The 22,837-nt window shown below is 36.7% G+C and overlaps 3 protein-coding genes across 8 annotated transcripts in view; 2 read left to right on the forward strand and 1 right to left on the reverse strand.

Annotated features, from left to right (window-relative positions):
• Window positions 1-12,826, forward strand: part of LOC139970567 (tubulin polyglutamylase TTLL5-like) — a 185,279-nt gene extending 172,453 nt beyond the window's left edge. For 4 of the 5 annotated variants that reach the window (XM_071976363.1, XM_071976365.1, XM_071976366.1 and 1 more), the window contains one exon: window positions 2,628-2,889. In XM_071976363.1, coding sequence (XP_071832464.1) covers window positions 2,628-2,874 — 247 coding nt within the window. In that variant the 3' untranslated portion in view covers window positions 2,875-2,889. Of the gene's footprint in view, window positions 1-2,627; window positions 2,890-12,807 lie in introns of those variants that run through there. The other variant, XM_071976367.1, reaches the window with a different exon arrangement.
• Window positions 6,609-11,070, reverse strand: LOC139970571 (RRP15-like protein). The gene is made up of 5 exons (XM_071976371.1): window positions 10,843-11,070; window positions 9,869-10,182; window positions 9,485-9,579; window positions 8,372-8,546; window positions 6,609-7,504 (listed from the first exon to the last, which is right to left on the reverse strand). Exons 1-5 carry the CDS (start codon window positions 10,976-10,978, stop codon window positions 7,334-7,336), a joined length of 891 nt encoding a protein of 296 aa, XP_071832472.1. The 5' UTR covers window positions 10,979-11,070; the 3' UTR covers window positions 6,609-7,333.
• LOC139970573 (ribonuclease H2 subunit C-like) lies at window positions 12,515-21,393 on the forward strand. Of its 2 annotated transcripts, none has more exons than XM_071976374.1 (6): window positions 12,515-12,741; window positions 14,558-14,701; window positions 15,371-15,439; window positions 17,479-17,522; window positions 18,054-18,173; window positions 19,042-21,393. In XM_071976374.1, exons 1-6 carry the CDS (start codon window positions 12,567-12,569, stop codon window positions 19,105-19,107), a joined length of 618 nt encoding a protein of 205 aa, XP_071832475.1. In that variant the 5' UTR covers window positions 12,515-12,566; the 3' UTR covers window positions 19,108-21,393. The 2 variants fall into 2 exon arrangements, with proteins under 2 accessions (XP_071832475.1, XP_071832476.1); XM_071976375.1 differs by having other exon boundaries at window positions 12,608-12,807.
• The last annotated feature ends 1,444 nt before the right edge of the window (window positions 21,394-22,837 follow it).

The raw sequence follows: 22,837 nt of genomic DNA on the forward strand, positions 1-22,837 counted from the left end.
TTGCCATCATTTGTTTATACTTGTTTATAAGGATGAAGGGAACATAACATAATCTGCGGTTGGCTCCTTGAATCCAGTTCGTGTACACTTTGGGTGCCCTCTTCTCTTGGCTGCACCATTGTGCAGTAAATACAGCGTAGCTTGCTGGGTCCAGGCTCTCTAGAAAGTTGGCAGCACCACTGTTTACGATCGATTAAACGGCGAAAGAAACTATCAGCTGTACAAACTCCCATTCAAGTGTCGTCACCTCAGTTCATATCACAAGAACGTACACCATTGATAGCATGTATAGGCACATAATTAAACTGGCTTCGATATATTCCTTAGCGTAGATGATTCTGTACACTGCAGAAGTCGTGTCTGTTTGGATGATAAATGGTTTGTTAAAGCGGAAGTGGTTGAGAAGTGATTGTTCAATACTGTCACGATCGGTTTTATTTATTTATTTGTTTATTTATGTCAATATATTATTCTGACATTTTTTACGGTGTTCCTGGAGGATCAGACGATGTAGACGTACTGCATCGTGTTAGTATAGTAACATGCTATCTCACCAGAGTTTTCGACTATATCATGCTATTGTCACTGGACAAATATATTCAAATATGGAACTTTTTGCCGTGTTGTCAATTTTCAGTACAGCATATCTTCTACACTTGACGAACATCTTGAAGATGTCATGTTTGTCTAACCTAAACAACTAAGATATATTTCATGTAACGATATGCTGTGGAGCATTTAGCACATCATCTCGACAATTCTGAAGATATCACTATATAGTAACTGTCATAATTTGGACTTGTTCTTCGTGAAGAGTAACACAGCGAAAATTTAATCAGTTTCCAACGGTAGCAAGTTAGTTAAACTCACATCTAGACAAATGATTTGACGTGTTGTGGTAATTTCACAAAACCATCTCGACAACTTTATTTCAGTGTAAATATGTGAAAGTTACTGAATGTCGGTAATGCAGCAAACATATAGGCATATGTATATATTTGTTGGAACCTCGTCTTAGTTCAACACACTATAACTATAACCGCTAGTCTGAGTTCGGTCTCAGTACTAAAACCACGCAGGCAATTAGCAGAAGAAATGTCATTGAGCTCATTTCAGTTTCATCATGTCCGACAGCACACATAGACCAATAGCCTATACTTGGAGGTTCAAGTAAAAATTAGAAATTGAATTAAACGAAACAGTTGTGAATCATCTTGATAATCAATTTGATTCATCTGATGTATGAATGGAATTTATGTCAGGTTTACTCACGATGCGCACCAGTCTGTTTTAAATGATATGTTTTAATTTATTTCTAACCCCTAAACCAGGGCCCCCTCCCCCAGTCCATCCCACAAACACGTATGGACTTCATCATTCATGTTCTAGGCCTATTCCAAGAAGCAAGTCTTTCTTATAGCATTCCGTCGTACGTCATATGTTAATACGTTACGTCAGTGCTATGCTGTGGCCGCTAGTGGTACGGCTTCATGACGTGACTCACTGCGATATTTATGCTCGCGTTGGTAACCATACGAACGTCACGGTGGTGTAGAAATAACACTCTTTTTAATTTAAAGTTTCTCTATTCCACGTGTAATTATCCATTTATAGTTTGTCAAAAACATAGACTATTTTAGTTAACCGCTGTTAGGAGCTTTTCTCGCATACCGATGTCTGGCCGCTAAAATCAAAACATAGACTATGTGGTGAAGTCGAAATCTGTTTGGTCGTACCCGCAAAGTCTTTATCAGGACATTCTGACTTGATAACCCCAAACGTTGTGAAACTTCACATGGGGGTATATCACTCAGCATTAAGAACGCGCTTCCGGCTTAGAGTTACTTAACTCACAAAAGGTGAAAGAAACCTGCCAACAATAAAGCGTACAGTAGTTGCTTGCCACATACACACATTGTGCCAAGTTAAGATGGGTGGTGTCACCTAACCAGTTTGGCCCTCAGCTTCCCCACTACATGTGCCACATCACTAAATAAAGTACTACAAGTCGACTTAAAAAATCGGACCACTCTGTTCGGTCATATCAGTAATGTGATCATAATATGTCACCCTGACTACAATTATCTTCATGGCGCATTACTTCGCACAGGGGACTAGCTCTTTACAGCAGCAGCTGTGAGCGGCGAAAACAAAAGCAGCAGCAACAACAACAACAACCAAATACCTGAAGGTGGAGAAATATGCTGTTATTTTATATTAGCATAATCGAATCACGTGACGTTTAGAAATACAACGTCTCACAAAGTACACACAATGTACCCACATAAAATTATTCGATAATTAAAAGATGAAATATCTTTACTACACACGTTACTATTCATGTTTACTGAACACAAAGATTGACACAAAGGACGCATGTATACGTTGACTTATTTGGCGCCTATAAGCTTAGTGGATCGTTAAAGTTAGTTGTTACGTCATACTTACGTAAGGTAAATAGCGTTTTATTTTAGTTTTTATCTTATCTTTTTGTTGCCGAGCTTATCTTCTCATTCCTTTGATATTTCTTTAACTTTTTACTTTCACACTGATTGTGTAAACTGTTGTTTGCGAAACCCCCACTGCAGGCTGCAGTATTTTCAGACAACTTTTTTTGTACTTCGCAGCGATCTTGAGTTGAAGCACAAAAATACACTTCAGAGGAGGAAATACTCTTTATTTGTCTACAATGTAACTGAAAGTCTCACAGAAGCAGTCCAGGAGGCGAAGCCCCGGAAGCTGCATCGTATTCAGATATCATCGTTGCACAAAAATGTGTCATTCAAGAGGAATTACACTTCTGTGTCATGTTTGTGCCTGTGTCAAACTTCAAATCTATATTTTCAACCTTTTCTGATTTTTCTAAGAATTTGAAAGAAGCAGACGGAGGCTGGGATGGGTTGGGGTGGGGGGGGGGGCGGGGGAGGGGGTGGGTTGCTTGGAAGAAGCAATAAAGCCATGCCATGGCTGTGTAGCGTAAGTTTCCAGTGTGTAAATCGTCCGATTATCTTAACATGCCGAACGATTTATAATCATTTGAGAATGTCTGTCTTTTATTCCAGTCGCTCTTCAACTCTCCGCACCTTTGCCTTTCTCCTTCAGTAGCGCAACGGACGTCATACCAAAGAAATAACCGACTATACTTGTAACTTTGCTGAGATCCCATTAGAACTATCTGGAACATTACATCAGCTTTTATTGATAGCGCCGTATAAACAGCCTCAGTTGTCGCACTGTATCGTGACCGTGACCCTGGGGTTACTTCTCGCTGGTAACAAGGAAACTCTTCATAGAAACTATAGTGGCTTGGTTTCCCTTTGACCATGAAAGGTGAACTTCGAAAGATATCCCTTTGATATCGACACACGTTTTCTGGAAACCTGCTGTGATCTAAACGTTCGTAATGAGGCTTCCCTTAAAAGTGGCTGCTGCCTAGTTAGAGTATCAACAAATGTCATTGTAAAGCTGTTGTGGTATTACTTCCCTTTCATAAAAAACGTCTACAAAAAGTTTCCTTCCGATTCGTGAATTTAACTCCGTGTACGCCTTAAAGAGGAGCTGTGCGTGATTAAATGCAATTATGATGCTTATTACTGCGCATGCACTGGGTATACAGTTTGTGTGCTTTGCGTATTATTTCTTGTTGGTTACCTGAAAATTGCTGATTGTTTACCAACATTTGGGAATCCATTTTCCAATCACCAATATCTTTACACAATGTTTCATAATTCTATGGGACATTTCTGCTTACATTTAAAAGGCGTATAATGTACTGCCAAAATAGCTTAATCACAAGTTTGTGGTGAGGCCTGAGTAGACTCAATACCGTATAGTTATCTGTTTACGGCACTGGTTGTTACTCACACAGCCAAAGATAGATCAATGTGTACAGTCATTAACCCTGAATAGTTCCCTATCTCCGAAGTTACTGCCAAAATATTATTCAACATGGTTACCTTATGTGTGCACGAGTAACTACACGTGGCTGAAAATGTTATGTCGCAAACACAACTGGGCAAGTTCCCCGACAGAAGTTAGGCCTATGTCTCGTTCACTATAAAAATACGTCACAGGAAGACTGCAATTCGAATAAATGAAACCACCAACTATAAATAAGGGTAATAAAAAACCCAAAGGCATATCGAATAGTGATTCCATTCCACATTTAGCCTCGACCTATATGAGAATATTTAAGGTAACACCGCACATAATAGGTTGATCACTGTTAGCAGCAAGGTTCTTGCATTCGGAATTGGATCTATGAAACACGAATGCTTTATTGATGTAAAATCAAGCTAAACTATAGAGTTATTGTGTTAACAAAGGTTTTCATATTTTTGAACATCTGCTGACCTTTGATTCCCGAAAACAATAGTGTTCTTGTCGAGACGAAGGTGGACATTGCACAAGTTTGAAGTTGTTCAAAGCTTTACTGTTTAAGTTATCTTGTGCACAGGTTTCTGTTGACCTCAAATGACCGTAAACCTCATAAAGAAGAAGAAGAAGAAAAGGGCTCTTTGCTTGTGTGCCAATAACAAACGAACCCTCATGTCATCCCCATCGGACTTTTAGATTCATTTTGCCTTCGGCTAAGAAACAAAAAAGTCGTATTTTGATTTCATCGAATGTCAGAAGACATTTAATTTGCTCAGTCTGTGCTATTACCAAATGTCGTCATGGATAGACTATACAAATGCACATTCCGCTGAGGCTGTTCATGACATTCTTATGATACTGTTGTTAGAATTTGAGACAAAGGAATCAGTAAAGCAAATCTAGCTTATTGTGGTCACTGTATACCTTCCTTTCAATATAATGATTTATACAGAAGTCTTGTACCAAAAGTATCTCCTTAGTGTGGTAAGATCATGTTCATGCGAGGCTGGCTACATGATGTTCACTAACATCAAGTTCATGGTAATGATTGCAAAATGTACCGACAAACTGTTTCGTGAGGGTGATCATATTCGATAAGTTGGTATAAAATCTAAGAGGAATAAGGACTACCGACAATGATCGAATAAAAAAATAAAAAAATGGTGGCACCTTTGTACGTATAGAAATATGCTGGTATCGATGAACCCTTTAAGGTAATAGATCTGCTCGCACCCTTTGGCAATGAACCGTTAAAGACAAGAATGGTATTACCTAACCGCCCGCGGAGAAAGATCGTTAACTCTCCATCCGGTGCAGATGGCGGCTCGGAACCGTGTCTGCAAACTGCGAGCACTACCCACGCACTCTTCAAGAAAACGCTTATTCATGACCGAGTTCATCTCACAACAAATCGTTCCATTTAGGTAATCCCTTGATGATATAATGATTCATAGTATTTGCTGATATGACGTCACTCCTATGAAAGTTACATCATACCGTCATAATTCGTCAACAACAGTTACCTGTTGACAACCTTATCAACACTTTGTTAGGAGTTAACATAAGACACTGTGACGTACATGATTCAGAGTGGTAAAGAAAACCGAAACAAATCTCAGGAAAGAAAGGAAACCAAAACTGGAAAAGAAAATTGAATCTTGCAAGGTCTCTGTGATTGGTTTTGTATTTCTGTTTTTTATTCTTATAAGCGACGTGTTTATAATTAAATTATGACGATATAAGACCATCGTGTGAGGGGTGTTTCCTAACATTCTAGAGAAGCACCGACTGTCCAAAGATTTCCCCAGCGAGCCGAAATATGGTGGATGCACAACACGTAGACAGCACTCGTTGCGAAAAGGTTAACAGATGACCATACGCCCCATCCTCCTTGCCGTGGTCACACATTAATATCTATAAAAGCCAGTGCGTCGATGTCGGTAGTGTGGTTAATACTTCACTGCAGTCACTCGACCTACGCCTAAACCTCTTTTGCGACTAAGAGGAAATCTGCCCCTTTGCGCCTCGGACTCAGCCGTTTGGAACGGTAAATCGTTAAGCCAATCCTCAACCGGCCTCGGAAAATGTCAAGATCTATGAACATTTATGGAAGGCAGAAATATGTAGGCTACACTCAGATTTGAAGACACTGAATTCAAGATATGATTGCCTCAGTCTCCTTTTTGCCTTCTTGGATTTGACTCCCCTTTTAATGACATATTCCTTCCGTTTTGATAAAACGCAGTTTTCAGTTCTTTTCAGTTTATGTGATGATATTTACTATTATTTGCCCATTGTAATAGAATGTTTATCTGTGTAATAATATAAGATGGAAATGATTAGAATTTTATTGTATGAGAGAAAATGTGCATGAATGAATTTAACTTTCATATTCTTCCAAAAGAGTAAAATCCAAAGTATCGAGGACTGATGATTGCTGACAATTGATGGAACATATGAAAGAGGAAATCAATTGTGATAATATACACAGGAGGGTCTTACCGCAGAGACACCGTACAAAATTACATTTCCAGACAATTGATTTTACTACTGAAAGTAGAGAGACAACTCTGCTTTGCTGCAGTGCGGACGATTTAGTAATCAAGGACCAAACAGAGGGCGCTACTCGCAAATAGATAGCAGAGCCATACATACACAAGGCTCTAATAACCTGAACAAAAGAATAAGCTGTTAACAGTCTCCACACACAAGTAAACAAGAAGCTGTACTAGTTCAAGGATTTCCATTTGTTTGTATTTATTATTTCTCCTTTCTCTGGTAACAAACACTTTTAAGAGGAATATAAACATGAAACATCACTGGTGTGCTTCCACACAGAAAAACTACATTCACATATTCTTACTTCCAAACAGAACTGTAACATTGTACTTGTATGTGCTTCCAAACATAATTGTACTTGCTTCCAAACAGAACAGCTACAGTACATTAACTTGCTCTGGCTTCACATCCCTCTTCTCACAATCATTTGTGTTCATAATAAATCTTATGTTCACAGCCATTTCCATTTTCACAGTGGTACCTGTGTTAGTAAGTTCCTATGTTCAAAGTCACTCCAATTGATTTCTGTGTAAAAAATCTATGCTATGTTCACATTCACTGCTGGTTCACAGTCAGTGCTACATTAAACAGTTACTCCAGTGTTCAAACCCAATCTTATGTTCACAGTAAGTCCTGTTCAGTCATTCATACGTTCAAAGGGACCTCTGGTTTCATAATTAGTCTTAGGTTCATAATCATGCTCAGTTCAGTTGTCCTATACTCAGTGATTCTTTTGTTTACAACCTCTTCTATGGCCTTCCTCTGTCTATAGTGATTAATGAGTTATCATTGATTTGTCTCAATAGTCAAACCTGTTTACCAGATGTTTCTGTTTTAAAAAACATTCCTGAATTAACACTTTTCAGTAGATTGATTATGACTATCCATCTAACAGTTCTTATTCTGAGTTTTCACTTTCACTATCAGAGGAAGGGTATACTTCCACAGCATCATTTTCTTCTTGCTCCTCATCTTTGGTTCCTTTATCCCAATCCTTCATCCTTGCTCCCATCATGAAGTCTTCTTTCAGTACACTCCAGGCTGGTTTATTCTCTTCTTCCTCCATCACCTACAAACATCAAGATAGCAGTAAAGAAAATTGACATCATATGGTAATCTATTACTATAGTCCACATCAATGTAGCCATGCCCTTTTTAAAGCACTCTTTGGTAGGGATGCACCGGATATCCGGTCTGGCCGGACTATCCGGCCGGATAGTGAGCAATTATCCGGTTCCGGTTCCGGCCGGATCTTTTTCAAAATCTGGCCTGAATTATTCCTTAAAAAGGTGTTGGTATTAACTTAAATCAATGTAAACTATTTCCAAAAATTAATAAAATAATTCAAAGTAAGGAAAAATTAGGTTTAACATGTTTAATTTAATTTTCTCAATGGTCTGACCCACTGTTTCTAAAGATCCAATTAAATAATATTTTTATTCAGTTTAAAGTATGAAATTTGTGAAATACAGCTTCCCGTTTTAAAGCAAACTTCATAGGTAGTATGCAGTATTTTTCCAGCAAACAAATTTACATACTGTAACTGTATCAAGCTTGTCAACAATTATATTGTAGTTATTTTATAAAAGAATGTAGATTACACCACTTCAAGTCATATTTAATCTCATAGATGGGGTCTTAATTTCACCTTCTTTATAAGATTTGCTCCTTGTTTCATACCTCTACTTCTTATTAATGATTTTCTTTTGTGTAATGAAAAAAATCCGGTTCCGGCCGGATTTTATCCGGCTGGATTTCATGTACTATCCGGAAAATCCGGTTCTGGCCGGATCCAAAAATTTGGATCCGGTGCATCCCTACTCTTTGGATGCATTGTATTTGGCATACCACCTTGTATAGAGCCATCATATACTTAAATTCTATAGTCTTTGTCCCTTAATCAAACCATCGTGCCTTTGAATGTAGCTATGCTTACCTTCTGTCCTGTTTTACTGGATTTGTTATTTGAAGTCTTCAACATGTCCAGAAAGTCTCCTTTGGACAAGGAAGACTCTGCTTTTATCCTTTTGTTTTCTGTTGTTGCTTCTTTCAATTTGTCTTCACGAAGTTTCTGCTGCTTTCCAACAGCATTGAAGAATTGTACAACACCTCTGTTTCAAAGGGCAGAATAATGAACAAACTAAGCAAGTTATTCTCTAGAAACATTTTTGTAAATGATCACAAAGTGCTAATTCCTACAAATGATTATCATTGCTGACAGATCCATTACATGTTTTGTGTTGCAACTGTGATAAAATGTCCTAACTATATGATTATTGGGCATTAAACGTATATTAGACTATCGCTTGACTACAAAATAAATGTCGCTCTCAAGGTCTATGGACACCTAGGATCAACAATGTCCTAATCACTCTAATAGGCATTAGAAATCATGAAAATAGCTGCAATTCCCATCAAAATCCATCTAAGATAGACCACTTTACAAGTCTCTTCTTAATTCTAGTTTCATTTATGACTAAACATTAGCAAATTATGCATATTGACGTTGTAAAGGGAGTGACTGCCTAATTTTCTGTTACGTTATTCCTTTGTTTGACAACCTTTGTTTCAAGGACACTGAACACAGGTTTGTGGCTTAAGGCAGTTTACTTGTTTTTTATTGTCTTCTTTGAAAGGAGAAACATCACATTTTTCAAATCATATATGTGGGCTTATAATTAGGGGTTAACTTGTTTAAGGGCTAGTTTGTATTAGCCCTTAATGCTGAAATAATTACTCTTTGAACAAGTCTATGACTGGAAACTCTTTACTTTTGTAGGACCATGCAAAATGACACATTTTTGCATTCTCAGTCACATTTACACAGTTTGAATTTTCTAAACCACTCGTTTGTTGAATGACCACAAAATGGTCTTTGGAAACTCTTTGAAAATTTGTCTTTTGTTGTTGTAGTATGTTTGTATAAAATGTTTCTGTCACCAGCTACATCAAGAGAACAATATATATGCTTATTCAATGATCAATTTGTCATCAGCACTGTTGGTTATTAATACTTTATGCAAACTCTCCTATAGAGATTACAACTTACCTTACTGCTATTCTTTGTAACCTTCTTTCAACATCTTTCTTTAAGGGTTGTGGTTTTTCTCTTCCTAGGTTTTCTTTTTGCTTCTTTATCACCTCCTGATGAAAACATACAATTTAGAAGACATGTCATCTCATGAGGACCATTCTCTTGCATCACTGTACTATATCAGTTTCCTTTTGGAAACTAATACTTAAATTAGAGGTTAGGTGTGCACTTATAAAGAAGCCTAACATGGGAGGTATAAATGTGTTATGTCACAAGTTTTATATAATGGTACATACGGATAGGATGTGACCTACCACATCCCAAATGCGTTAGTCACAAATATTATGTAACAATATATGAAGTGTCACATGTATCATTTCACAAAGCATTTCCTCTCACCAGTTTCTGTCTCTCTGTGAGTTCTTCTTTTTCTACATGTTTAGCTTTACTGTATGCCTTTGATTTTGACAGGACAACTGTTGTTGTTGTAGCTGCAGGTCTCCCAAGAATCTTGGACATCACGTCCGCCCAACCAGCACCAGGAATGGGTCTCTGGTTGCCGTCATCAACACTGCTCACACTGTTTTTCTCTAAAGTTCCCTCGTCATCATCTTCATCATCACCACCATCCTTTTCTTGTCTTGCTTTGTGAGATGTTGAATATCTCTTCAGTACTTTATTGCTCCTTTTCAGCTTTTTTGAAGGTGACACAGCTGTTCAAATGATTCAATTAGAACAAGTTAGCTTTGTGTTTCTGTTCAAACCCATGTAATAAAATTAAAAAATTAAACTTGAACTCTTTAGACTTTTGGCCCCAAATATGCTGGATATTCATATACGGTCAGCTTTGGTCAAAATTCTAAAACTGTTTTTATTACAACCTCGCAGGAAATTTTCCTCATTGGGTCATTCAGTCATATTGTGTGTTCCATAAAAATGTCTGAGAACAATTTGGAGAGTAAAGACCTACAGGAAAGTACTTATGGAAAACTTCTAACAATTATAGCATGCTATAATTTGGGGCCTATACTGACTACCTAGTACCTTTAAGCAATGTGACCATCAAGCCAACAGGCTTTAGGCTTAGTGCTTCTATGATGAGAACATTAAATATATCACTTTAGTGTCTTATCTGCCATGATGAACGTAACCCCCCCCCCCACATTCCCTGGTTAACATAAACCAAGTTTTTCGTAAATATTAATGTAGTCTAGATGTAGTGTATTCCTACTGTATAAACAAAGTTCTATATATTAATTACTACCAGTCGTCTCACAAGTCACATGTATACAGTCACTACATTGATTGCTAGCATTGCATTAACCTAGTTTCACGAAACTTTGTACCAACTGCTCAATGAGACCAAGGCTTACCTGTTTCTGGATCAGATTCAACATCTCCATCGCTCCCTGAAGAGTAATCAACGGAAACGAAAGACTTCTTATATTTTCGTCTATTGCCCGAATCAACAGCCTCTTTCTTTAGGAAAGATACAAATTGGTCACTCATTTTGACTGGTTACATAGGCGGTTAACGAAAGCATGCTTTGAAGAAATGCTGCATGCGTGTACGTGTAGGACTACATACAACCATCGACATATAGTGTTACATAACTAGAAGCAGATAACTTTGTATATATGGTAAGCCAAATGGGAATAAAATAGATAAACATGTTTTCATTTGATGATCCATACTTATGCAGTCGGAGATCTGCCCCCGTGACCTCCGATTTTATTAACGAATTTGCATATCACTACGTTTGACTTTCGGCGGTCGCGTAAGGCTACACGCATAGAGTTTTCCGATAACCATATATTGTCAAATATGATTCATAATGCCAAAAAAAGACACATACGCGTAGAAAAAACTATGTTTAATGCATGGGTGGAATGTTATGTTGAAATTTCGTAAATATTGCCGGAGAAATTAGGCCAAGAAAATTAGATAGCAGTTTCACGTATTGCCGGAGGATGCTTAAAAATCATAGAACACAACATTTGGTCACTCCCAGAAACGAAGAAACCAAATAGAAGCAAGTTCATAACACGGACGTCGTAGTAGGGTAGGGTGAAAGTGGTTTCGGGAAGAGATGGGTGGGGTATGGTGCCCTGGCTTAACCCCAACTTTTTCGCTATGTTTAATAATTTATAACAAAGATAAGAAACATATGTTTCAAAAGCTAATAACGACTGGATAAAATCATTCAACTTTTAATTCAAAATTAGCAGCTTCTCTGCAGGTCAACGGCGCCGTAAAACTTATCATGGTACATCCAAGAAGGGAATGACTAACGCACTAAGTCTCCACCTTCTCATCCCATTTTCAATGAATCCATCGCTTGGCCCTTCAGTTTCACCACTCATCATATTCTATCCATACTTTTTTCTCCTGTCAAAGAACTTTTAGTTTTTTCATCATTAAACGTTGACTATCATATATAATGTGTCATTTCTCCTCCGTTTATCCCTTGCATCATATGACCAGTAATTATTTTCAACGTTCTTATTAATGAACTTGTAAAGTTGTATGTACTTCATGTGTTCCAATTACTTATATTTCCATCTAATTGTAAATCTTAAGCTTTCGGCAACTCGATTGGTTTGCCTTTTGGCAGTCTGAATGTCCTGTGTGATAGAAGTGGCATCTAAACATCATGCCCTCTCATATTCATTGAAATTGGTGTAGAAAATAGTAGACATAGCTTTACACTGAACTCACTTCAACTTAGTTCAGGAGCCTCATAAAAATTCCTCTATTGAATTTTGAGTTCAGGTAAACAATGTCTTCCAGAAAGTAGGTCTTGCTCGTTCGAGTTCTTTTGTCGAGTAATGAAAAGGAAATTCGAAGCAGAACCTTTGTTTATATAGTATATGTACATATGCTCTCTACAAGCATCTCACTACCATGTGCACTCTTCCCTCAGTTGTGAATAGCTAAGCGGGGAAAATTATCAAAAACAACTGTTTGTCAATTAAGCTTTGAAACTAAATTATTTCAGTAATATAATAGTAATAAAGCATCATTCTCACCATTGCATTAAAAATTATTTCCCTCTGATACGTCCGCTTCACATTCAAATACTATAGCACGTTTAGGAATGTATGTGCGCCCTCCCAGTATAATTCGCGGGAATGTGAAAACAATTCGGAAGAACAGATTACACTTACAGTACTGTTTACATACAAGAGGCTATGTATACTTTTACAACTGTAAAGTCGTTCGTTCTCTGACAGTTGCACTGTTTCTAATCCCGGCATCTTCAACAAAGACTGGTTCTTAACATTTGGTTTATTTGCTTCCCTACTTTCATGATTAAATTTGTCTGTTTCAACTTTCAGGTAAACGAACTTCAGACCAGGATGTTATGACTTAGGCCGTCAGATTGTTAGCCTGGTTAGCAATACTACTACTATACTACCGTAGTACTACCAGTTAGTACTAGTAGTACTGGTACTATGCCATGGCAATATCAACCAGCCTAGGCTATGCTTACTATAGAGCCTTACAAGTTAGCTTACAAAATTAGGTCGAACCTACAGTAACGTTATGCCTAAGTGTTAGAAACAGGATAGCTCAAGGCTATAGCCTTAGAACCTTATGCTACACTTTGCAAGGATTGTCAGATGCCATTTTTAAATGCGACTTTCTTTCTCGAAGTAGCCTAACTTAGGCCTAGTCTAGGTCCTAACCAAGGAAGCATACACCCATTAAATGCCCCATTGACTTACACACTAAATCACAACAGTAATGTGGTCTCTAACTAAGTCTAAATAGAAGTTCTTACTAGCAAAATTCTACCCATCACTGGATAGCTGACAAGTTGGCCTTTCATGGCACCATCAATTTTACGTATCATGACCATGTTGATTTGTTGCTGTCACTATCAGAGCCTGAAGTTCAAATGTTTGCCAATGATACATTAAAATAATATCTGAGGAACCCATTTTGTTATGGAGATAACTATCTGTAACTAGACTAATATTTTTGCTAAATTGATATGTAATGATGTGCAAGTATTATATGGCAGTATAAGAATAATGTAAGTTACTGTACAACCCAAGAAAAATATCTTGAAATTAAATGGATTTTGGATACTTTACTGATACATGTGCTTTACAGTTATAAACAGTTATAAACAGAGGGAGGGCCTGATTCCCCTCCCACTAGGGATGCACCGGATATCCGGTCCGGCTCGACTATCCGGCCGGATAGTGCGCAATTATCCGGTTCCAGTTTCGGCCGGTATTTTTCAAACTCCGGCCGGATCTTTTTCAAAATCTGGCCGGATCTTATTCAAAATCTGGCCTGAATTATTCCTTAAAAAGGTGTTGGTATTAACTTAAATCAATGTAAACTATTTCCAAAACTTAATAAAAACATTCAAAGTAAGGAAGAATTAGGTTTAACATGTTTAATTTAATTTTCTCAATGGTCTGACCCACTGTTTCTAAAGATCCACCAAAATAATACAACTATCGTACTTCTAATTCTTATTAATGATTTTCTTTTGTGTAATGAAAAAATCCGGTTCCGGCCGGATTTTATCCGGCCGGATTTCATGTACTATCCGGCAAAATCCGGTTCCGGCCGGATCCAAAAATTTGGATCCGGTGCATCCCTACGGGCTCCCACTCCAAAAAAAAAACCCAGCATCAATGTATCAGCATAAAAAGTTGAACCTGCAGTAGTTGGTAAGGGTTGGCCAGTAGACCCATGCTGTACCCACTTGGTGGTACTTAGTGACAGATTGGAATATATCTGAAACTGAAAAAAAAAAAAACATGAGAATGAGGATGCACAATTGTCCACATGATCACTTGTTTTACATATAAATTCAGAATTGAAATATGTAAAACCCCTGAATTTGCTGCACATTCCATCCTGTTTACCATAGCCATGTGAGAATTGAATAAGATTGACTTGGTACACCATTGCCAGATTTTGCATCTGATAAGGCTAGCCTTGCCATATATTCATAAGTTTAGGTAATATGTCATTAAATGCAATATGTTGCTGGTATTTAATCACAAGTATTTAACACAGATAAACAAGATTTATATCTAATTTTCATCCTTTTGTACCTTGCAGTCATCAACATGTCTGTCCATGTTACGAGTAACAGTGCATTCAGTTCAGCTGCCTCCGTCCATCTCTTACCCTGTACTATACTAAGCAATGGCCCTGCAAAGGTGGATGTTTTCTTTACATCAAACACACAGGAAGATGAAGTGGGTATGTAAAACCAGTGTTCTGCGAATAAACCACAGATGTCTATTCTTCAATTTTAGTTTTCTTCTTAAAATCAAATTTATTTTCCAGTTATTTCAATCAAGTATTAAGATGATGATCTTACAATTCATGTGAAGAAATGATATTTGAAGCTTCCCTGATTACAGGCCCTAAAGATTGCTACAGTGATCCTACTCATAAATGTTTGATTTCAAGAAATTATGTTTGTGGAAACTGTGCGAGTGTATCAGGTTTTTACAACATTTATACTGCAGCAATAACATATACTACGAGATATAATACAACATATTATACAAGATTAAAACATCATAAACTAATACATGGTACTGCAATGCTATGAGTGAGTGCTACTATATCAACTGGTATCTCACTTGGTAGCACTTAATACTCTCAGAGAACTGTATTAATATGTTAGAGTACCGAGCAATGAACACTACCTCATATTTCAATCACTGAACTCTTAATGTTGCATTGTATTTTATTTTCAGCATCGGAATACATTAACATTGCAGAGTATTTGAAGCACTGAAAACTCTAACATTGCCTTGAATTTCAAGCACTGAATACTTTATGAGTTCTAAATAACATTGGCATATCAGCTGCATCAGTGGTTAACCTGTAAATAATACTTTTCACCGTCCATTTCTTTAGGTCTTGTATCAGCTTTCAGGGGAAGAGAACTTCGTGGACAGACTGTATTTATTCCTGATGGTTACAAAGGTAATCTCCACAGTAATGTAGCTGCTTACAGTACTAATGAAGTTTGCTAAACATTAATGTACAGTAGTTGTGCTTACATTAATGCAGCTGTGTTGTGCTCATTGCTTTACGACTGCATAATTTAAGTGCTGATAGTTCTATTGCTGTACATACAGTTATGTAGACTTGCCCTCAGTTAAGCAGTGTAATTTAGTGTGCTTACATAAATGTAGCTGTACAGCCGTGCTTACAGTAAAGTACAGTAGCTGATGACTTATAATAGTTCTGCTTACAGAAACTTAGTTACTTAAAGGTAAAAAGCTGTGATTACAGAGCTATGTAACTGTGCTTTCAGTAACTTAGTTGCTTACAGGTTTATAGCTGTGATTGCAGAGCTATGTAACTGTGCTTTCAGTAACTTAGTTGCTTACAGGTTTATAGCTGTGATTGCAGAGCTATGTAACTGTGCTTTCAGTAACTTAGTTGCTTACAGGTTTATAGCTGTGATTGCAGAGCTATGTAACTGCTTACTGTAACTTATTTACACACAGGTTTATAGCTGTGATTACAGAGCTATGTAACTGTGCTGATATTCACTTAGTTGCTTACAGGTTTATAGCTGTGATTACAGAGCTACGTAACTGTGCTTACAGTAACTTAGTTACAGGTTTATAGCTATGTAACTTTGCTTACAGTGACTTAGTTGCTTACAGGTTTATAGCTGTGATTGCAGAGCTATGTAACTTTTCTTACAGTCACTTAGTTGCTAACTGGTATGTAGCTGTGATAACAGAGCTATGTAACTGTCTTACAGTTAAAGAAAGGAACTTACAGTATATAAAGTAGTTGCTTACATAACTATAAATTTGCTGAAAGTAATGTACAGTAGCTGTTTGAGAGGTTTTACAGTACTAAACTAATTGTCTAATACTTGTCTAAATACGAAAATAAAATTTAACAGGGAATCATAGCAAACCTTGAAGGTTGCCAAAAAACTGACATTTACAGGCCTGTATAATTAAATTTATTTTCAAACTCCATATTAGACTTCAGGTATCAGATATTGTTGGACTTTAACAATTTTAATAGTTTCTAGTAACAAATATCAAATGAATCTTTTGTTTTGCACATGCCGATAGACATCCATAGTTTATTAAGGCTGTTAAGAACAAAATATAAAAAGAATTTGAAATATTACATGTTCAACAGCTATAGATGTCATTGTCATTCTGCACCCATTCAGAATGTGTTTGTGATATGGGAAGTCATGTAACCCTCCTGTTGGACCTTGATGATCCCAAAAACTCAGTTAAAATATACACAATTGACAAAAGGAGCTATTAATTTGAGGCCACTTGTAATAGTTTACAAAAAGCAAGCTATGAATTTTCATACCTTGTGCCTAGAGCAATTTATGACATCACAAATAAACATGACTTTCTCCAACTCAAAAGCAAACTGGAATTTTGTCAAATTTAAGTCTTATGTCTGGTTGTATTTCATTGTGGTCACAGTGCATTGTTATCACAGCTTCATGCAAGTATGAGAGAGTCATCTGGTAACATTTACAGAAAATGGTTCACACCAAACAATTTGCTGTAGATGGCAAACATGTCATATTGTTCCTCCTACCTTACCATGAATCAGTTGCATCAGGTGAATGAAATTTGTACACCCATGGGACAAACATGTGTCCTCATTTAGTCAAAGTTTAAAATCTCTAAGTAACTGCTCACAGGGCCTCTGGGCCTTCCAATGGCAGGTCCATAAACATACTCTGGGACAAAATTTGGAGTCAAAGGTCAATAAAAAGTTACTAGTGTTCAAACTCCAGAAAATTTACACTGACAACATTTTCAGAGAGTGAAGGGTCTTGCACAATACTTATTGGAGGGCTGTAAGTTCCAGACTGCATTGTGTTACCACGCTAGAATTTTCTGTAACTTCATATTTGGGGGTGGAAGGATGCATAAAGTTTGTTAAACAGGATTTTGAAATATTCACTATCCCATAGTCAGAAATCTAAGTACTCTTTCACTAATTTTTCATTTTTTCCTCAGGTATTGTCTTACAAGAGCTGAACAGACCTTTCACGGAAGACCAAGTTAGTTTCTTATGTTCTCAGTTGTTAGATATTTTCTAATGTCATTTAAACAATTAAAATGAAGACATAGATGGCCATACAGTTGATTTATAGTGACATGAAGTTTGACATTCCTTGAGGGAACTCATATCTGACAAACAGGAACTCCTCAAAAATATAATAGAAATTGAACAGAAAAATTGGCACACCTAGGAAAGAACAACATATGCATTTCATGAAAATAAGTGAGTTAGGTTTAAAAAGGTTCTGGAACTACACTAGATCTGGTTGTTAGCTTTTTCAAACCAGTTTATGAATTTTGTCTATTGCTACAAACAGCCTCTTACATTCATAAGATCTATGGCAATGAATGATTTTGTGGTTGGTACGACGGTTGAGAAGGAATACCTCAGAGCAATGCTGTGGCCGCTTGGTTTAGTAATGGCTCTGGTGGGCAGATTAGAACAAGTCTTTTAAAATGGCTTTTAACTGAAATTACAGTGAGCTTTGAGATAAGTTTGAACCCTTTATGTGCTCTAATTGTTCTTCCAGGATAGAAATGTGAGAATATCGGCCAAGTTTAATGAATTCACTTACTGGAACTTGCAGACTCCACCTTCAAGTCAAGATAAAGTTACCCGTGCCCTGCAATGGGCTAACCTCTCATCTGTAGTAAGTAGTAATATTCATGCAAGTGTTCACATTGAAAGTGAAATCTTTGTTCTTGGATACACCTCAGTGTTAAGTCTGTTCTAACATGTGAAATGTTACCAGCTGTATGCTTATTTTACATCCCATTACATCAAACCATTAAACATATTTCTAAATCACTATCACTGGTTGTGGCTTTGCAGTAAGGCATACCTAAAAAATGGTCAAGGAGCAGGAGAATGATGAGGATCTTTTTGTACTCTCAAGAAACCCACTTGTGTTGTGCACTAAATGGAGGCTTGACAGTTGTATTGCAAGCAGCAACAAAACAATACATGTACCGAAAGTGTGATACTTTAGTTTACAAATCTTATCCATCAAAATTTGTGGTTTTGAGTAAGGGTAATTATATTGAAAAGACAAAATATGCAATTCTAAATCTAATGAAAATAACCAAATGGAAGCCAGATTTGATAAGTGGCCCTTTCAGCCAGATCTTTTGTCATTGCTCATATATTCTGGTCCTCCCTTTCCTCACACCATAAGGTGACTAGCTTGTCATATTTGTTAAAACTAATTCTGCTCATACATTTTGGTCTTCCCTTTCCTCACACCATAAGGTGACTAGCTTGTCATGTTTGTTAAAAGTAATTCTACTTTTGATGTCAGTGATATAGACCTCAAACCTATTCCCCAGTTGGTAGAGATGTTTAGTGTCCCTTACAAATCATATTGCCTTTTCACATAATATCCTGTTTGTCCAATGGACACACTTTCTTTAGTATCCTTTTCTGGGTAACACCAAAGAATTAAACTTGTGTGACATCTATGTCATTTATGATGCCACCAGCTTCAATGAAGGATAGAAACTTTATTTGCTCTGTTGCAGATTCATGCCCCTGTCTCGGATGATGACCAAGATAATTCACCTACTAGCATAGAATTCAGTCGGTGAGGATATTATCAAGCAAGACTGTTATGCAGCTTTGGGTGCATAATTAACCAATTGTCACAGAACTCAGTGTATTAAAATGGAACCATCAATGCATATATCTGTTTATTAATTAAACCTTATTTAGAGCATTGTGTGACACAGCTGCAGTAGGTGCCCACTTACATGTGATGAGTTATAGCTAGGTGCTTAAACCCTGTCAAATATTTATGGATCATTGGTAGCTTTCAAGCTGGCATTGGGTGACACAGCAGGAGAAGGTGCCCACTTACATGTGATGAGTTATAGCTAGGTGCTTATACCCTGTCAAATATTTATGGACCATTGGTAGCTTTCAAGCTGGCATTGGGTGACACAGCAGGAGAAGGTGCCCACTTACATGTGATGAGTTATAGCTAGGTGCCTAAACCCTGTCAAATATTTATGGACTATTGGTAGCTTTCAAGCTGGCATTGGGTGACACAGCAGGAGAAGGTACCCACTTACATGTGATGAGTTATAGCTAGGTGCCTAAACCCTGTCATATATTTATGGACCATTGGTAGCTTTCAAGCTGGCATTGGGTGACACAGCAGGAGAAGGTGCCCACTTACATGTGATGAGTTATAGCTAGGTGCTGAAACCCTGTACAAATTTATGGACTATTGGTAGCTTTCAAGCTGGCCATAAATGGTGCTAACCATTAACTTTGGGTTTTCTAGACACAAATTATCAATTAAATGAGCTTTACAATTAGTCTATTAACCCTGCTTTGGGAAAATGCCACTAAAATAAAGAATGATGGTTGCAATCAGTCATTAAAAGTATCTTTGCATGTTCCTTAGAGCGTAAAGTTAACCATCAGATGCTTTAAAATTGTCATTTTATGAAAAAACTTAGAAATTCTTCTTGGACCCAAAGAAAATTCATTGAAATGAATACCTTTGATCAACTGATGACTGCTGTTTCATTGATGATTTTACTACATTAAAGTTCTGGGAAACATTTGTTGGCAGTTTCATGATTCATAAAATAGCATAGACTTGGTCATTTGTGGTTATTTGAAATATAATTTGCAGTAACATTTACCAAACAATAGGCAAGCAAACCACACATTAAAGTAATAAGGGTTGTGATAAAATGGGACTACTTGTTAAATCATTTGTTGATTTGTAATCGAATCAAGTTTTTAGTTCTGACAACTGCCTAAATTGGTAGCAATGAATAAAGACAAAGCCCAATATAAAGCCACCCTTGTGTAATGATGGAAAAATGTTGCCATTACTAGAGAAGATTGGATATGAGTGTGAGCAAAAGAGTAACTCATTATGGTATCAAGTCTGCCCAATCGTATGATTACCTGTGACCACTCAGCCCTGCTTCCTTTCTGCTGTTTTTATAAAACCTGTCAGTAACAAAGGTAATAGAAAGGCTTAATCTATGATGAGTTAGGAAATAAAGCAACATTTTATTTCATTTTGATCAATTTCTGAATGCTATTTGACTTACAATAAAATGACAGTGTTTAGTTATAAGCTTACTTAGTTAACTTTCATTTCATATGATGATATTCCACTTTGTTTTCTGTATGTAATTGGTACAAATGTAAGAAGTGTTTCAGAATGAAATGTTTACAGGTTGAATGGTATCAATACTTGTTTGCTCTTTAATCTTCATTTTTTGATAGAATCTAGGAATGTGAGTTTGATCAATGACATTCTTATTTGTAACAATATTGGAAGGTTTAGTAAAATTACTGAATAATAGCAAACATCTGCTTTATTCATAGTATCTTTCACCTTTGAAAACTAAAGATGGACTAGTCATTTCTGATGGTCAATAACTTAAGGACAAAGTGACAAAAGGAGTCCTGTCCTTTAAGGACCAGTCTATGGTCTGTACAGGTCTTGGTACAATGTCACTTTAAATTTTGTCTTTATCAAATCGTCTCACTGATTCTGGGGTGGTGGTAGTGGGTGGGCTTAGTGGGGAATGGGAACTGTGGAAGTTTAAATTTTTTTTTTTTTTAAATTTACATGTAATATTATAACTGTATCATATTATTTCTCATATTATCTGATTTACATAAAATAAAGACACCCAAGAACTTAAATCAACCTATGGTTATTATAATTATACCTTCTAATAACAGCATCTATTGACATGTACTACTTTATATTGACATATCAGTGCTTTGTATTGATATATATATATATCATATTTGTGAATTAATACAGTAATTGTCCATTGTAATACCACATTTACTATGAATATGTGCCAATGTTCTAATAAAGGTGTTCTGGAATTGGACAGTGATCATTTCTTTTGTTTAAAACCTTACAGTATCCCTCAATTATTGATTAAACCAAATTTACAGTATCCGTGTTTTTCATTTTTTGATTTTAGCTTCTCTTCCAGATTTTGATGGTTATTAAGACTTATTTATGTTGGCTTTAAAGGGTCCCTTACCCCTTTGTTGATTCAATTGCAAAAAAAAATCATCAAAATGTACGGAAGCTCAAAAGTGCCATCAACATAAGAAAAACTGCCCCATAAGTTGACATTTTTTAGTAAGTTGTTTAGATAACAAGATAATATCTTATCAAAAATCAGAAAAATGTTGGATTGCTCAGTTGCTTTAACTGAGCAATCAAAAAAATTCCTGCAAAATGTTTAATTGACAACTTATCGTATCTCGTCAATTCAACATTTTTCTGCAAAATGTTTAATCCTTCACTTCATTCCACCTGAATAATTGAACATTTTTTTGATGTTTGATAAGATATTAATTTGGTATCTTAACAATTTACTGAAAAATGTTGACTTATTGGGGCAAAGTTTTCTTATGTTGATGGCACTTTTAAGCTTCCGTAGAAATGAGATGAACGAAACACAACAGAAAGTCTGTGAAGATTGAAATGCAGCATTAATGCTTATTTCAGGGAAAAACACAATGTGTATCATTAATAATAGCTGAAAGCTTGGGACAGGCAACAAGTTAAGTCTTAAGTGCCAAAATAAAATTAGGAGCAACAATGTAACAGATATAACACCTTCCTCTAAAATGACCCTCAGATAATTGCTTCAACTTCGAGCACCATTTCATTCTTTGATGAATGGCTTTTCTATGTCACTGCCAGTCACATTGTGACTTTTGCTCTTTTAAGTGTTCCCCTTCTTCTTACGACCATTCTGTTATTAACTTTCAGAAGGGTATTACCTTTGCAATGGTCAAGTTATCTGGACCTCTTTTCCGATGTAGTATTTGTTGTTCTACCATTCAGGTGATTTCATAAACTTATAGGCAAGGAATCCAGAAGCCGGATCATGTCTCATTCGTCGCCGGTCGGGTATATTCCACTATTAAGTAGGAGTCTTTTATATTTGTGTAGAATCTAAAACAGTCGTTGTACTGAACGATGTATATAGAATCTAAAAGTTGTAGTCGAGAGGAAAGAACAACTATAAATCATCGTATTTGGAGTGGAGTGGATAATAAGTACAAGAATCATGTTGCTTGTGAGGTAAAATCTCATGTGAGGTCACCAGAGGTCAAACTCTGACAATCTTTTTACATGACATCTAACGATGGAAACCGTGGATACTTCTCGTACTTGGTGTGGATTCATAACATTGAGTACAAGACCCCCATTATGTATTGCCATGCACAGTAGACTGGCCTGTCTTTACCATGCCATAGTGTAACTGTACATCAACATAGTGGTTCGGGCGATTTATGTTGTAACAGCTAGTT

The sequence above is a fragment of the Apostichopus japonicus genome, chromosome 8, assembly GCF_037975245.1.
Source record: "Apostichopus japonicus isolate 1M-3 chromosome 8, ASM3797524v1, whole genome shotgun sequence".
NCBI lineage: Eukaryota > Metazoa > Echinodermata > Holothuroidea > Aspidochirotida > Stichopodidae > Apostichopus > Apostichopus japonicus.